The sequence below is a fragment of the Engystomops pustulosus genome, chromosome 1 (assembly GCF_040894005.1).
Source record: "Engystomops pustulosus chromosome 1, aEngPut4.maternal, whole genome shotgun sequence".
NCBI lineage: Eukaryota > Metazoa > Chordata > Amphibia > Anura > Leptodactylidae > Engystomops > Engystomops pustulosus.
In genome coordinates this window covers 92072452-92089375 of record NC_092411.1, presented here as the reverse complement: position 1 = coordinate 92089375, position 16924 = coordinate 92072452, and the positions used below count along the sequence as shown (strand labels likewise).

The 16924-nt window shown below is 45.3% G+C and overlaps 2 protein-coding genes across 4 annotated transcripts in view; one reads left to right on the top strand and one right to left on the bottom strand.

The window, feature by feature from the left end:
- Positions 1–4571: 4571 nt before the first annotated feature.
- LOC140105743 (uncharacterized) lies at positions 4572–5042 on the bottom strand. The gene has a single exon (XM_072130129.1). The coding sequence runs from the start codon at positions 5040–5042 to the stop codon at positions 4572–4574; it is 471 nt and encodes a 156-aa protein (XP_071986230.1).
- A 6972-nt stretch (positions 5043–12014) lies between these two features.
- ANKRD13A (ankyrin repeat domain 13A) overlaps positions 12015–16924 on the top strand; it is a 28452-nt gene continuing 23542 nt past the window's right edge. The window contains exons 1-2 of one of the 3 annotated variants that reach the window (XM_072147169.1): positions 12015–12081; positions 12769–12958. In XM_072147169.1, coding sequence (XP_072003270.1) covers positions 12863–12958 — 96 coding nt within the window. In that variant the 5' untranslated portion in view covers positions 12015–12081; positions 12769–12862. The other 2 variants (XM_072147151.1, XM_072147161.1) reach the window with 2 other exon arrangements.

The window sequence follows — 16924 nt, the reverse complement described above, 5'->3', positions numbered from 1 at the left end:
TGTCATTGACTAATGTCCATATAGCGTCTACGAATAACGTGATTGCGCTTGTCAGTGACTAGAGTCCAGTAGCCCTGTTCCTGTCTCTGATAGAAATGCCACTATTTCAAACCCCTCTGCATACAGCAGTGTAATAAGAACATGGTCTTGTGGATCAAATGCTGCAGCCCATGTTATGCCACTTGCAAGAGGGCGATGCAAAAATGATAGATTTTTTCCCAACATTAGGGTTTTATTTTGCAAATATAGTAAAACTTAACAAAAAATATTCATGTCTGGTATCCCCATAATCATATTGACCCATAGAATAAAGATAACATGATTATTAGGCTATACGGTGAACACCAAAAAAAAAAAAAAGTTAAAATCCAGTACAGAATTAATGCTTTTCTACTCCTGACCTCAAAAAAAGTTCATAAATTTTCAACAATAGGAAATACCAACCCCAAAATGATAACACTGTAAAAAGCATCTCATCTGCAAAAAAATGTCATCATATGGCCCAAATAACGAAAAAGCTAAAATTTTATAACCTACAAAAGGGGCCAACGAGGAAACTAAAATCCTGGCAGCTGCAGGGCCCTCCTTCCATTCTGCGCCTCGCTGTGCCCCCATAAAACAAGTAAAATTGTATAACAAACTTTAAGATGGGTTTTCTCTTTTTATACTTTGGAAATGTGTAAATTTTAGGGCTAAATGAACATATAACCGACAAAATAGGACCATTCTAAATTTCACCTCCATTTTGATTCAATTACTATGGGGTTAACAATCTTCATAAAAGCTGTTTCTGATAGTTTTAGGGGTGCAGATTTGAAAATGGGTTGATTATATAGGGTGGTTTAAATGCTAAATATTTTAAATTTCATTCAAAACAGTATTCATCCCCAAAATAGGAGATACTGAAAATACGATATTCGATTTGTAAGCCGCCTGAAATCAAAATAAATCATCCAGACAATTCCAAAAATTCTGAAAATGTAAAGTAGACATATGGGAAATGTTATTAAGCAACTTATATAGGAGGTAAATCTGTCTGCCTGAAAACAGGATTATTACGAATTTCAAAAATGCCAAATTTTTCAAAAAAATCATATTTTTTTTTGTAAATAAACGCTAAACTTATCAGCCAACATTTACCACTAAAATGAAGTACAACATGTGAGATAAAAAAACAATCTCAGAATCGCTTTGATAAGTAACAGTGTTAAAAAGTTCTAACCGTATAAATCGACACATGTCAGAATACAAAAAATGGGGCTGAGCCTTAAGCTACAAAATGGCTGCGTCCTTAAGGTGTTAATGTCCTTTTAGAAATTTCCATGTATTTATGCCATGCATCTACTCCTCTCATTGATTGGCCGCTTCAAACTTAAAATTCTCATTATACCTCTAAATCATTATTATGAGGCTGTAAGCATTGGGTTCCATTTCTTCAGTTTCCCTTACTCATAAAAGAAACATGGTTGGGAATATAAAGCAAAATGTATATTGTTTTATGTCTCGGATCGTGAGCACGCCCGTGTCCCTCTGTGTGCCCCTGCTCCTACCGCAGGCCCGAACTCACCTCTCCCGAACTGGGACTCACCGGCTGTCGAAAATGTAAAGGGCCAGCGCACCGCTGATTGGTGCGCTGGCTGAACACCTCCACCTTATAATCTCACACCTCCCTTCCTGCCCTGCCTGATCTTTGTGCCTCACAGCCTTAGAAAAAGCTCCCCAGCAATATTCCTGCATTCCTGTGTCTCTTGCGTTCCTGTCTCTTCTGCGTTTCTGTGTCCCATGTGCCTGTGTTCCTGTTCCCATCTGCCTGGACCTCCCATTGTTGACCCCGGATTGGACTTTGACGTTGCACCTCGTCCGCCTGCCCTGACCCTGTACCTGACCATGAGTCTGTCTTCCGCCAAGGTACCTCGACTTCGGCTGCCACCGTGGGCTAGTCGCACCTGTGGAATGACCTGGTGGTACCCTGCCACAGCAAGACCATCCCATTTTGCGGTGGGCTCTGGTGAAGACCAGGTGCCACTTAGACTCTGGTCCCAGGTGTCGGCTAGTACCATCTCCCACGGTGGTCCAGAGGATCCACACATCTCGAATCATTGACATTAGCTTTTAATTAATTCTGAAAAAAGTGGCTGGGTCTTAAAACTACTACTCCCATACAAAGATACTATATGGAGTAAGGTTTCCACAATGATGTGACTTCTGGATGGATTCTATAATACACTTTCTCTGCCAATATGGGGTAGGAACTGGAATTCATTGCAGTCTGAATTGTGCCAAGAAAAGCCAAAATGCACTCCTTCCATTGTAGGCCCTGCCAATTGCTTAGAAAGCATTTAACCCCTTCCCGACTCGCGCCATAACAGTAAGGCACGTGACGGGTGCATGGAGAGGGCTCCCCGTAGCTGGCAAGTCTTTGCTGCAAAGACTTACCGATAACACCGTGCTAGCTTCAAAAAGATGGTCGCTTCCCACAAGGTCATTGGGGAGTGCCGAATGGTGGCCATGACAGCCTCGAGTCTTCCAAAAACCGAACTGTCTCATTTAAACCCATTCATTACAATGTGCGATTTGCACATTTTAATGAATGAGGTGAAAAATCCCCATATACTGACATACTGTAGTATGACAGTATATGGTAGGATCCATCAGACAACCAAGGGTTAAAGTACCCGAGGGGGGCTGAAAAAAAATTTGAAATCACCCCCCCTTTTCCTAGAACTGATATACATTTAAATACAGGCGGTCCCCTACTTAAGGACAACCCAACTTACAGACAACCCATAGTTACAGACGGACCCCTCTGCCCACTGTGACCTCTGGTGAAGCTCTCTGGATGCTTTACTATAGTCCCAGACTGCAATGATCAGCTGTAGAGTGTCTGTAATGAAGCTTTATTGATAATTCTTGGTCCAATTACACCAAAAATTTTGAAACTCCAATTGTCATTGGGGCAAAAGAAAAAAAATTGTCTAGAACTTCCATTATAAAATATACAGTTTCGACTTACATACAAATTCAACTTAAGAACAAACCTCCAGACCCTATCTTGTATGTAACCCGGGGACTGCCTGTAAACAGTAAAAATCATAAACATATTAAGTAAAATTGTACTTTTATTTTTTGGGAAAAAAAATAAATAAAAAGTGACCAAAAGGCCATACAGTCCTAAAAATGGTAGCATTAAAAACGTCTTAAAAAGTCGCACAAGATGATACCACCCAGAGCTCCGCACACCAAAGTAAGAAAAAGTTATTGGTGCCAGAAGATAAAAAAAAAAATTGTACAGGTTTTAATGTTTGTAAATGTATGAAAACATTATTAAACCTATACACATTTTTTATCCCCATGATCGCACCGAATATAATAGAACTGACATTAGGGGCAAACAGTAAAAGCTGTAAAATCCAAACCCACAAGAAAACATTGAAAATGCATTTTTTTCACCATTTTCACTGAATTTGGAATTTTTTTCCCCGCTTCCCAGTTACGGGCACAGGAGGAGCAGGAACTCACAAAATCTTGAATGTCCTTGACCAGATCTGGCCACCAATAATAATGAGATATGAGAGCAATAGATCTCTGAACCCTTTGGTGCCCAGCCACACGAGAGCAAAGTCCCCAAGTCAGTATCCTCTTCTGAAGAGCTGGTTGGACATAGGTCTTGCCAGGAGGAAGCTGGAGTAGGTCCACAGGAGCAGCAACAACTAGGCGTTCCAGGGGAAGAATATGACGAGCCGGTTCTTCCCCAACAACATCAGAGGCACGAGAGAGGGCATCCACCTTGATGTTCTTCTCGGCTGGACGAAAATGAATCAAGAAATTGAACCAAGAAAATAAGAGAAACCAGAGAGCCTGTCGAGGATTGAGGCACATTTTTTATCCCCATGATCGCACCGAATATAATAGAACTGTCATTAGGGGCAAACAGTAAAAGCTGTAAAATCCAAACCCACAAGAAGACGTTGAAAATGCATTTTTTTCACTGCATTTGGAATTTTTTTCCCCGCTTCCCAGTTACGGGCACAGGAGGAGCAGGAACTCACAAAATCTTGAATGTCCTTGACCAGATCTGGCCACCAATAATAATGAGATATGAGAGCAATAGTTCTCTGAACCCTTTATTGCCCAGCCACACGAGAGCAAAGTCCCCAAGTCAGTATCCTCTTCTGAAGAGCTGGTTGGACATAGGTCTTGCCAGGAGGAAGCTGGAGTAGGTCCACAGGAGCAGCAACAACTAGTGGTTCCAGGGGAACGATATGACGAGCCGGTTCTTCCCCAACAACATCAGAGGCACGAGAGAGGGCATCCACCTTGATGTTCTTCTCGGCTGGACGAAAGTGAATCAAGAAATTGAACCAAGAAAATAAGAGAAACCAGAGAGCCTGTCGAGGATTGAGGCGCTGAGCAGTCTGGAGATTCTTGTGGTCGGTGTAGATATAGACCGGATGACGAGCTCCTTCTAGAAGATAGCACCACTCATCTAAAGCAAGTTTTATGGCCAATAGCTCTTGGTTCCCTATGGAGTAATTCCTCTCTGCGGAGGAGAAAGTCTTTGAGAAGAACCCTCAAGTCAGAGTTCGGCCATTGGACCCTTTCTGGGTAAGCACTGCTCCAGCTCCTACTGAGGAGGCATCAACTTCCAGCTGGAATGTCTTCTCCGTATCAGGCCAGGTAAGAACTGTGGCCAAGGCAAAGACTGACTTCAGTCTAGAGAAGGTTTCTTCAGCCGCCGAGGGCCAGAGTCTGGGATTGGCGTTCTTCTTGGTCAGTGCTACAATGGGAGAAACAAGAGAGGAGACGTGCGGAATAAACTGCCGGTAGTAATTGGCAAAGTCCAGGAACCTCTGTATCGCACGTAGTCCTACCGGGTGAGGCCATTGCAGAACTGCAGACAACTTAGCGAGATCCATCTGTAGACCGTTATCAGAGATGATAAAAAGCCGAGAAAGGGAAGACAATTCTGGTGGAACTGCCACTTTTCGAGTCTGGCGTAAAGGCCATTGAAATCCGGATCCGGATGAAATTATATGCCCCATGGAGGTCTAGTTTGGTGAAGACCTGGATAGAGGTTCTTCACGGTTATCTTGTTTAGGCCACAATAGTCTATACATGGACAGAGTGACCCATACCTTTTGGCCACAGAGAAGAACCCTACACCGACAGGAGAAGAGGACTAACATATGATCCCCCTCTGTAGATTCTCTTTCATGTAGGCTGACATTGCAGCTCTTTCGGGAACAGTGGGGACAGTGGGTACACTGACCCCATGGAGGAGATGCACCCGGCAGCAGGTCAGTAGGGCAATCATAGGGGCAGTGAGGTGACTCTCTGCTTGATTCTCCTAAAAAACATCAGCAAAGTCCACATATGGAGCCAGGAGATCCATCAGAGGCTTGGAGGACTTCGAAAGGGAGGCGCCAGAGAAGGGGAAAAGGTAATTCCAGACAACGTGACCCAGAAGAACTGAAGACATGCACCGTCACGTAAAAGGAAAGTCTCTCCTTGTGCAAGTATTCCTTGTGTAGGAATAGGGGTTTAGTGCAGTACCGAACCAGGTCTTGGAGAATCTTCCTACTGACTGACAAGATAACCAGTGGCTTCTCGAGACGGACCACAGGAAGACGGTACTGAGAGACCAGGCCAGCATCCACAAAGTTTCCTGCTGAACCGGAATCTAGGAAGGCAGAGGATGGAAACTAATTACCTGTCCCGGAGCTGATGTTCAGAGGTATGTTCAGATGTGGAGAAGTTTTGTTTTCACCTAGGGACGCTTCTCTAAAGAACCCTGCGTTAGTTTCCCGGATGCTGAGGATGGAGTGGACAGGTCTGAAGGAAGTGTTCCGGGCTGGCAAAATAGTGGCAGAGGTTCTCCTGACGTCGGCTGTAGCGTTCCTGGGAAGACAGCAGAGCTCTGTCCACCTGCACCTCTTCCTCTGCAGCTGTCATGGCAGTTGGCTAAAGTGGTCTTTGGAAGGCAGGAGCCAAGTGAGGCAAAGGTCGGGCCCGGACTTGCTCTTGTTCGAGATGTTGCTCCTCAGAGCGCTCCATAAACCGGATATCAATCAAAGTGGCCAAAGAGATGAGATCACTCATAGTAGACAGCAGGTCATGTGCAGACAGCGCGTCTTTAACTCCCAAAAGTCAATTTTTAAAGGCTGCTATCTGGGCTGCTTCTTTCCAGGCTAGCCCAGAGGCCAAAGTACGGAACCAAAAAGCATAGTCACCAACAAATGAATTCCCTTGATGCATGTTGAGTAGTGCAGGCGCCTGTGCAGGTTCCTCAAAGATGGGCTGGAACTCAGCAAAGAAGGAGGTGATGTCAGCAACCGGGTCTTTTCTGTCCCAGAGGGGAGTAACCCATGCCAGGACCTTCCTAGAGAGGAGGCTGATGATGAATGCCACCCTAGGCCGTTCCGTGATGAATTGTCAGCATAAGCTCAATGTGCAGGGAGCACTGAGTGATAAAACACCTGCACAACTTGGGGTCCCCATCATTCTTTGATGGAATGGAAAGTCTTAGCCTAGGTTCAGCCGAAGGCAGCCTAACCGGAGTGGCAGGAGGAGCCGCAGGAGCTTGACGCTGTTGGTGAGTAGCCATCAATTGCTGCAATATGTCGTTGACTGCTGGACTACGATCATACGATCAGCCAGTTCAGGGAGCGGAACCATGGCGGAATCCATGGCCGGATTTTACTGTCACGCACCAGAGACAGTGGGCCCACTGGACCACTGCGAACGATCATGTAAGCTGACACCTGGGACTGGAGTCTATGTGGTACCTGTTTTTCACCAGAGCCTGTGCAAAGTGCGTTGGAGTTGATGCGGCGTGGTACCATCAGGAAACAGGGTGTCACAGTCTATGGGAATAGTCCCTTTGGACTAAAGTCTGTGGACTCCCTGGACCACCGTGGGGGATAAAGATGCCAAACGCAACCCAGGAGCGGAGTCTAAGTGGACTCCTAGTCTTCGCCAGATTCCGCTGCAAAGCGGGATAGTCTTGCTGCGGCGCGGAGCCACCAGGTCGCTCCACGGGTGCGACTAGGCTCGCGGTGGCAGCCAAGGTAGGGACACAGGGCAGGCGGGACCACGAGAAAGCAGGACCTCGGGATGGCAGGACCCCGGAAGGCAGGACCTCGGGATGGCAGGACCTCGGGATGGCAGGACCTCGAATGGACGGCTGGCAGGACCTCGGATGGACGGCTGGCAGGACCTCAGAAGGCCACACGATAACCGAAGCACCACAGGATTATGGGACCGCCACAGGATTACGGGAGCGGCACAGGATTACGGGACCGCCAAAGGAACGGCACAGGAACACGGGAACACCATAGGAACACAACGGGAACACAGAGGTGTCAGGAAACGCTTAGGAAGGCTTTCTCTTCAGTAGAATGACCTGAAGATCCGGCAGGGGATGCTGAGAGTCGCCCGGCTATATAGCAGAGCCAGGATGCCAACCAATAAGGAGGACACTGGCCCTTTAAACTCTTGGAGAGTCGGGCGTGCAGAGCGGGGGCGCGCAAGCTCGTCCAACAGCAGAAGCGCCGCCAGACGAGCAGGAGCCAGGGACCGGAGCCAGGAAGCGGGAGATGTAAGTATAAACCTGGGGGAGCAGGGAGAGCAGCGGCACACAGTGGAGCACAGGTGCACCCGCAATCCGCAACATGGATCTCGGGGGCACCCGTGAAACAGGGTCACAACGGGAAATTATAATAGCAGTGCAAGGCATAGAAACAAAGCTTTCTCTAAGGCACAAAGATCCATCCAACGATTGCTTGTCCATATCCTATAGTGGGACAAGTAAAAAAGAAATAAAAATAAACTAATAAGTTGAAGGACATCTACTACCAAATTTAGTGTGGTTGACTGTCCCTACTCACATGCTTGTTACCTTAGGGGACTGGCGGCAAACCTATGGCACGGGTGCCAGAGGCGGCACTCAGAGGGCACCCAGGCCATCACCCCAGAATGAAGTTCACCAGACGACTCAAAGAATCTTCCTGCAATGATAGACAAATTTGCCCTCCTCCATTCAACTGTGTTGGTGTGCTTAGGAGGCTGAAAGATTGAAAGTTGTCAAAGAACAAGGAGAAATAAATTGCTGCTTAAATTGCTGTGCTGGCACTTTGCAATAAATAAGTGGCTTTTGGTTGAAGTTTGGGCACTCAGGCTCTCAAGGTTCTCCATCACTGCCTTTTACTGGATTACTGGACACTGTATAGCTCAGTGATGGCGAACCTATGGCACGGGTGCCAGAGGTGGCACTCGGAGCCCTTTCTGCGGGCACTCAGGCCATTGTCCAAGGAAACACTGAATCTTCAACTTAAGAGATGCTGTTTTCAGCGCTATTTTAAAGTGACACTTTATTGGGTGTTTGGAACTGCAGGGAAAGTAAGAAGGTGTTGACAGAACTGCAATATCTTTGGAGATCATCCGGCGGGACCCACCATTTCTTCCTGTACAGAGAGACCCTTGAAAGAAGCTATAATGATAGCTTGAATTTGCCTTCCTTCTGTCAACTATATTGGTGGCCTCAGGCGGCCGATACAATTGAAAGATGTGGAAGAACAAGTAGCAGTAAGTTAAGGTATAAAATTCCATGCTGGCACTTCATGATAAATAAGTGGATTTTGGATGTAGTTTGGGCACTCGGCCTGTAAAAGGTTCGCCATCACTGGTATAGCTTATTCATTTCAAGCTTCTTTGAGATGAAAAAATTATTTTATAAAAATATGTCATTGAACCAGAGGCGCTATGTGTTTTTTTTTTAGCTACATTTAGGGAAATGATGAACGTTAGATCCTCTCTGCCTAATGTGGCTACATATTACGTTAGATCCTCTCTGCCTAATGTGGCTACATATTAACACCGCGACTCAGAAAATGTAGATAAAGTTATATGTAACACAAAAACACACAGACATTCCTGAATAAAGTTTTTATTTCACATCACCCTCCCTCATGTTATGGCGTTTTTACTTGAATTTTTATGAACTACGGAAGATTCCATTATTGTGCAGCTAATACAATGCAGCACCTCTAAAAGTGACTTTTGTTATCTCGTTAGCTTGGTGTGTGGACAAATAGGGGCTTATTTACGGGTCTGGGGACCGCATTTTTTGTCGGGTTTCCTGACAATTTCCATTTTGCGCCGCATTTAACAGGGTTTTTTGGCGCATGTGATCGGATTTGGGCGCAATCGCGCCAACTTTCATGCAACGCAAATCGGGGGGCATGGCCGTCAGACAACCTGACGGATTCGGACTTCACACGGGATTTAACTTTAAAATAGTGTCACAAGACACGCACTTACAAGCATCAGGAAAAAGAAGGTGAACTCCAGCAGACCTCAGCGGGGGAAGCGACAGACGCACGATCTTCATGAATCACGGCAGACAACACACCTCGGGGATCGCGACGGGACCAGGTAAGTAAATGTGTCCCATAGTTTTTTATTTTGGTTACTGTTGTGTACAATACAGGGGGTATACAATAATATATCTGTGTGAAGCTCAGTGCAATTTTCTGCAAATATTGTTTAGTGCACCCTGCGGATTTAACGTTCCCGTTGAGGCATATTTTGTTAAAAAACTATACATGTGTGGGGGATGTATGAAATCCTTACATCTTACTGTTTTTAGGAAAATACATTTTTTCTTATATCAGCAGTGTGTGTTTGTGCTTAATTTAGAGGAAATTTTTAATTTTCATGTAATTTTAGCATTTTATTTTTGCTGCAAAGTTGCATAACGGTGTTAGTGTGTGTGAATCGAAAGATTAAGGGGCACATTTATTAAGGGTCCACAGACCGCATTTCTGTCGGGTTTCCCGACAATTTCCGTTTGTGGCGCATTTAACAATTGCGCCGACTTTCATGCGACATGAATTGTGGGGCGTGGCTGTGGGACAACCCGAATGATTCAGAGTAAGGGCAGGATTTAAAATTCAAATTGTGTCGCAAGACATGCACTCACATGCACCAGGAAGATGAATTCCAGCGGACCTCTGCGGGGAAGGGACACATGCAGGATCTCGGGCACACACTCTTGTTAAATTGCGGCAGACTTCATCCTCGTTGGACAACGCACCTCGGGGATCGCACAGGGACCATGTAAGTAAATGTGCCCCTATGTTTGTATACATGGTAGGGGGTGATTTCTGAGAAAAAAATGAGCTTTTTACTTTGTCCGTTATATATTTTTAAACACATTTGTGGATTGCCAACAAATATGGCATGGTTTATGTTTTAGTATTCTTGAGACTCTAAACATTTCTAGCTGAAAAGCAGATTGTTGGTTATTTCAGTTTTAGTGATATTAGGATGATTTATTCATGTGAACATATGAAAATTTTAGGTATCTGTAAACTTTATACATGTTCAACTATTACATTTAGGAGTTGTGAAGCTTAATACTTTCTATTTAGGGCACATATTGTGCCATCAAAATCAATCTTTAGGCATTTTATATAAAAGTCTACACTGTGAATATAAAATTTTATAATACTTCTATGTCTATAAACTCTTTAAAGGAAACCTACCACCACCATCTACCTATTAAGGTAGATCTGGTGGTAGTTGCCTCTAATGTATGTAAGGATAGCCCTTTTTAGGGCTAATCCTTTAGTCCCCTTTATCTTTTTTAATCATTAATTGTGATAATATGCTAATTTACCAAAGAGGCTACTGGGGTGTGGAGTAGCCGGAACTGAGGCTATTCCACACCCCAGTAGCCTTCTTGATCCTCCTATCCAGATATCTTTATCCTCATAGCTGCGCACCCTCGTCTGCGCATGTGCAGAACGCAGGCCGCCGGCTGCGTGGTCTCGGGTGTGAAGCCGGAACTACTGCGCATGTGCAACGCTGGCTTTGCGCTCGTAGCTGCGCGCTGAAGATATCTGGTCGGAGAATCAAGGAGACTACTGGGGCGTGGAGTAGCTGGTCTGCATAGCCTCTTAGGTAAATTAGCATATTATCACAATTAAGATAGAAAAAAAGATAAAGGGGAGTAAAGGATTAACCCTTAAAAGGGCTATCCTTACTTACATTAGAGGCAACTACCACCACATCTACCTTAATAGGTAGATCTATGGTGGTAGGACTCCTTTAATGAAAATTAATAATTAATAAATAATAATTAATAATTCATTATTAATAATTTTGAAAATGGAATGCCTGCTTTCAGAAAATATATTGTTTGTTGGGATTTAGTATAATTTATGCTATAATTTCGGTTTTATTTATACTTGCTAAAACTGTAAAAATTGCTCTCGCCAATAACTAAATTTCCAGAAACACTTGGTAGTGAAAGGGTTAACTGGCGGCTGGACCTCTGCTGATCATCTTTCAAATCTGATAATAAGGCTTTTTCCTAAATCAATATAGTAAGGTGTATTCCCACATTCAGATATTCAGATGCAGTTTTGAAGCCAAAAAGCAGGCGTGGATCACCATAGTAGTGTTGGCAAGTCCAGCTCTTCTAGGTGAGCCGGCCCTTCTGGCTCCTTATTAAATGTATAATACGGAGCAATAGTTCAGCCAGTCACCCCACTCGACACATTGGGGCACATTTACTTAGCAGTCCCTGGCACGTTCCTCGATCCGGAATGTCCGTCGGGAATGCCTTGTGCCATGGTTCACTAAGATCGTGCGCCCGATTTCCTGCATGTGTCGCTTCCCCGCTCAGGTCCACCGGAGTTCACCATCTTCTTCCCAATGTATATAAGTGCATGGCTTGCGACACAATTTTAAAGTTAAATCCCATGCTCAATCCGAATCAGTCGGATCGTCCGACGGCCACCCCCCCCCCCCGATTTATGTCTCATGGAAGCCGATGCAATTGCGCCAAAATCCAATCACGTGCGCCCTTTCTAAATACCTGCCACAGCCCTGTGAAACCCAAAAACGGCAGAATATCCAATGAAAGTGTGGTCCACGGACCCTTAGTTGATAAGCCCCATTGTATCAGGTTGAAAGGGGGCGAGGTGAGTTGAATAGGGGCGGGGTTAAATGAGCCAACGCCAGTGGTTCACTTGAAAGAGCCGGCTTGTTGGTCAAGGGCACATCACTACACCATAGGTGAGAACATATCATTGTGAGGTGCTCCTCCACTGCTGGTGTGGACATCTGAACGTGTAACACACCCTAAGCTCTACAGCCTGTATGTCCTGTGGTAGCCGAAAGGTGCCCACACACCTTCACTGTCAGCCAAACGCTTACAGTCAATCCAATCATCTGAGCAGTGGGCGTGGTCTAATTACTGTACAGCGAATGGAAGCTCAGCACAAGACCTGCAATATGTCACATTTCTGTCCCGCCTACAACCGGCGGCCGCACGTACAGCAGTGCAGGCACAGAGAGACGTGACACGCACATTTTGGAACGCAAGAGGCTGCTCCAACTTCCGTATGTGTCTGCGTTCTCAAGCTGTGCAGGTAACGGGCGCTGGGGCACTGCAGGTGCGCGGCTTAGAAGTAGTGAGGCCGCTGTGGCGGTGTATAGCTAGATGTGGCGCTACGGCATAGACATGGCTTGTATCACGGAGGCCAGGCCTCATTATTTACAGGTAACGCCAGGGACTACCGATGTCTCTAGGACAGGGCAGCCCCTCCCCAGCACGGTGACAATGGCCGCTGCGCTAGTGTGCCGGCTGATGGAGGGGACGGCGGGGTGTGGCGCACTCCTCAGCATCCCGCTGTGTGCGCCTGCGCCGCCTCTAGCGCTGCCTCGGAGAGTGATGGCCCTGGTTTTGTGTCCCCCCTGCAGCTGTCACTTGTGAGCCTCCCGGCTCTTCCCTCTTCAGGAAAGTTGTATCGGAGAGTGTGGTGACCCGGAGCACGAGCTCAGCCGGCCCAGTAGGATGAGTGCCGAAGAGGAGCCGCAAGCCAACTATCCCCTGCATATCCTGGTGTGGAATAATGACTTCCGTGCCCTGGAGAGGGAGCTGCCAGGGAGGGTAAGCGCATCCTGTGTCCTGCATGGAGCTGCTGTGCCTATTGTTCTCATGTCCGTGTATACCTGTGTATCCATCCATCCATCCCTCCCCCAGGGTAGCATCGTGTATAGCAGATACTCACCTTATCCTCCCCCTAAGCCTCCACCATGTTCTTTCATCTTCTCTTTTATTGGACACAACACAGTCATTGGGGATATAGGAAAAAAAGGATAAGTCATTGGAGATGACCTGGTTCTGGTCCATGAAGAATGCTGACAGCACACAGATTTATGACTTATCCTTGGACAAATCCAAATTCTAAATACTGACACATGGAAAGAATGTTAGGTGCAAAACCATCATGGTAAGCAGCCTAGACACAAAACTGGCCAGTGACATATGTAGAGGCCGTATGTAGATCACTCTGTGGGGTCCTGGTAAGGGTATGCGTGCCAGGTCCGAGGATTAGAAGAGTGGACATTAATAAACTTTGCCAGGAATTCATACACATAGGATGCACTAGAGGTAAAAATCAGCTTCTTACTGAATCACTAATAGGGGAGATGTTATTAAGAAAGGCAGGAAGAAAGAAAATTCTCCAGCATCCAAAATAAGCATGAAGTTTAATAAATAACATTTAAAAACAGCATATTTGAGCACCCCAGCACAAAACAAGTAGTGCGACTGCTCCCATCCTACATGTTTTGGACAGCAACGTCCTTATTCATGGCACAGAGAACTAAAAGTGTGAAAGAAAAGCAATGTGCTGTGTACAATTCTAGAAGGGAGAGGAACACACCTGAGATCCTGTATACTTACCTGATGGACTGAAGTGTTGCTCTTTGTCTCCAAGGACATTCAAACCATTTTACAGTGGTTTGCTGTTTTCTTTTGTGTATTAAGACAAGCAATTTAAATGCCAGACATCCTAGATCTACTAGTGGGCTCCAGCATGTAAAGTAATAGTATGTCACACGTCGGGTCACACATGGAGAGGACTCACGGGCAGAGCCCTCTGCATAGCCGATAATATGCAGCAAAGGCTTACTGATAACGCTCGCGATCGGTGCTGGCACCAATTCCGGGTTGTTAACCCACCTATCGCCACCAGCAGCTCTGTGCATGAGCTCCACCATCTTGGCGAAGATCGTCACTTCCCGTGACATTATCAAGGGGGTGGCGTCCAGTCGCCATGATAGCCTCAGGTCTTCCTTAGACCCGAGGCTGTCTCGTTTTAACCCATTCATTACAATGTGCAATTAGCACATTGTAATTAATGAGGTGGATCTGTAGTATGGCAGTATATGATGGGATCGATCAGACAACCTAGGGTTAATATACCCTAGGGCAGTGATGGTAAACCTTTTAGAGACCGAGTGCCCAAACTACAACAAAGAACCACTTATTTATCGCAAAGTGCCAACACAGAAATTTAATTTGTGATTTATACTCCCTTCTCTGTCACAGTTTTCATTGATACCAGCACCTTGAGGACACCAATAAAGCAGGAAATAGTCCAAGGTACAGCTGTCCCTTTAAAATAGCTCTGTGCACAGCAAGTCCTGGGCTTTCTGGGACTGCAGGAAGATACCTGGAGTCATCTCTGGTGATGGCCTGAGTGCCCACAGTGTTTCACTGTTTAACCCCGTAAAGTTGAAAATGGGACTTTTTTGCCATTTTGAAAAATAGAAAAAAATTCTGTAGAAAGTGATCAAAAGGTCTTGGTCCTAAAACTGGAAGCTTTGAAAATGTCATCAAAATTCGCAAAAATTGACACCACCCACAGCTCTGTACACCGAAGTATGAAAACGGCGCAAATGTGTGTTTTCATCAATTTCACTGCATTTGGAATTTTTTTTCCTGCTTCTCAGTACACACAATGGAATATTAAATGACATAATTTTGAAGTGCAATTTGTTATGCAGAAAACAAGCCAGCACACAGTTCTGTACATAAAAATACTTAAAAATATAAAAAAGTTATAGATTTTTGAAAGTGGGGAGTGAAAAATGAAAGGGCTGCGGTGGGACAGGGTTAAGTAGATCTGCATGAGATCTCTCAGGTTTGACCTGGTGGCAGTTTTGGCCATAGTCTTCGCTGCTTTTCTGGCTTATGCAGGCAGCAAACAAGGAAGTCCAGGAAGGATAGGGCTTTATAAATATCGGGTACAATGGAAAACCAGTGGGCAAGAATTTATAAATTCCCCTCATAGACTATAGTTTATGGTACTCCATGAAATGCAGATGCAAGACCAAAAAAACATGTATTTTGGTCAAGAATCCATATTTCAAGGATTTCTAGTTTTTGCAAGATCTGTGTCTGTGACTCACCCCCGCTCCTCTTCACCTTGATCCTGACGCTGTCCGTTGCTAATCTTGACACGCTGGAATCGCCTAGAAAAGAAACTTTTATAATTGGCAACACGGAGCACGTGGACAAGATGTCCGGGTCTCCGGGCTGCTAATTATGCACGCCTCTGCACCTCCATCTCCCATGGTGGGAGCATGGGTGAGCTGAGTGACGTCACACGAGAGGCGTGAAGTCACCTCCCTCTCCTATCATGGCGAGGGCTTAATTAGCAGCCCAGAGCGCCGGAAATCTTGTCCAATGCGTCGTGCTGTTAAGTAAGTTTCTTTCAGTTGGATCTCTATCCAGGTAGTGTCAGTAATTAACTGCAGGTACCGTTTACTTTCAGTAGGAACCGCAGCTGATTCCATTCTTTAGAGAAAAACGCAGCATACACGTGATCTGAGTGGTGCATGAAACTCACACACTGAAATCAGTTAGTGCACAAAAAAAAATGGAAGGCACAAGGATGCTATCCTAATGCAGTCAGTTTTTCATGCCCGTGTCTCAAGGAAGCAGTTCAGAGATATGAAAATCTGAGAACTAGGATTCTAGGACTGCAAAAATGGATGCTTGGATAGCGCTAGGACTGAAATCTGACCACTCTGTCAAATTGCACAATTTAGAAAATGTTTGATTACTCATTTCGTGGGATACCGGCTTCAGTGTCCCGTGTTTACCAAAGGCAAAACTGATAAACGGTGTAGTTGTAGGTTGTTGGACCCTAACCTGTAAGATGGTGATGGCTTCAATATACATCTATGGCCAAACTTTCCCTTTTTAGATGAATGAAAATAACAAACCTTTAATTTGCATCTGTCTTCTTTCACTTCAGTGTGACGATAAGAACAGATAAGAGACTTTCAGTTGGGGTTGGTGACAGATGTCTAAGGAGTAAAAGCAGCTGCCCCTAAACTGCTGTGGTTTCTTGTGTTAAGCTTCAGTGAATGTCCACAGTCCCACTAACCCATATATACAGGGCTAAAATTCTGCTAACGCATGCAGGAACACAGGGCTCCGTCTTTTTGTGGGCTATGGTCAAAAATATCTTTTACTTTTCTTCTGATTTGTATTTCAAGGAACTTTCCTAAAGAGTCCTTCATATATGATGTCTTTACTTATTTTGTAGAGGGATTTGAAGATTGATGCTGTTTTGATGATCTGTACCCAAGTCCTATTAAAACAAGAGAAAACATACTTATTTTTCTATTGGGCTTTGGTCCAGTATGGCATATCCAGTCACTGCTGGTCTATGTTAGTATATTAGTGTCTTAGCGGTGATGTTTTACAATGCGCACTCACTGCTGCCTCTGGCTGTGACCTGTGTAAGGCTGTAGCAGGTGCGCACCATGGTTTTTGCTTCACCACTGAGCCTCTGTATACCAGCAATGGCCTGCGGTGACATGACGGATGCCACGCTGGTGCTGAGCCCTGGAGAAATGAAAGGATAAGTTCTTTCTTGTTTCTTTCGGTACATGTAGGGTGCACATACATGTTTTTCTGCAGCCTGAGCCCATAAGGATACAGGGATGTGTCCTTGACCCCCCCCCCCCCCCCTATAGGCTTATTGAAACATAACTTGGTCTGTGCCAGTAAATGGAAGCGCTCCCTTGTATGCCCTAAATGGGGCCTGTGACTACA

Coding starts and splice junctions, on each gene's coding strand:
- LOC140105743 (XM_072130129.1), bottom strand. CDS start 5,042: ATGGGGCATATAATTTCATCCGGATCCGGATTTCAATGGCCTTTACGC.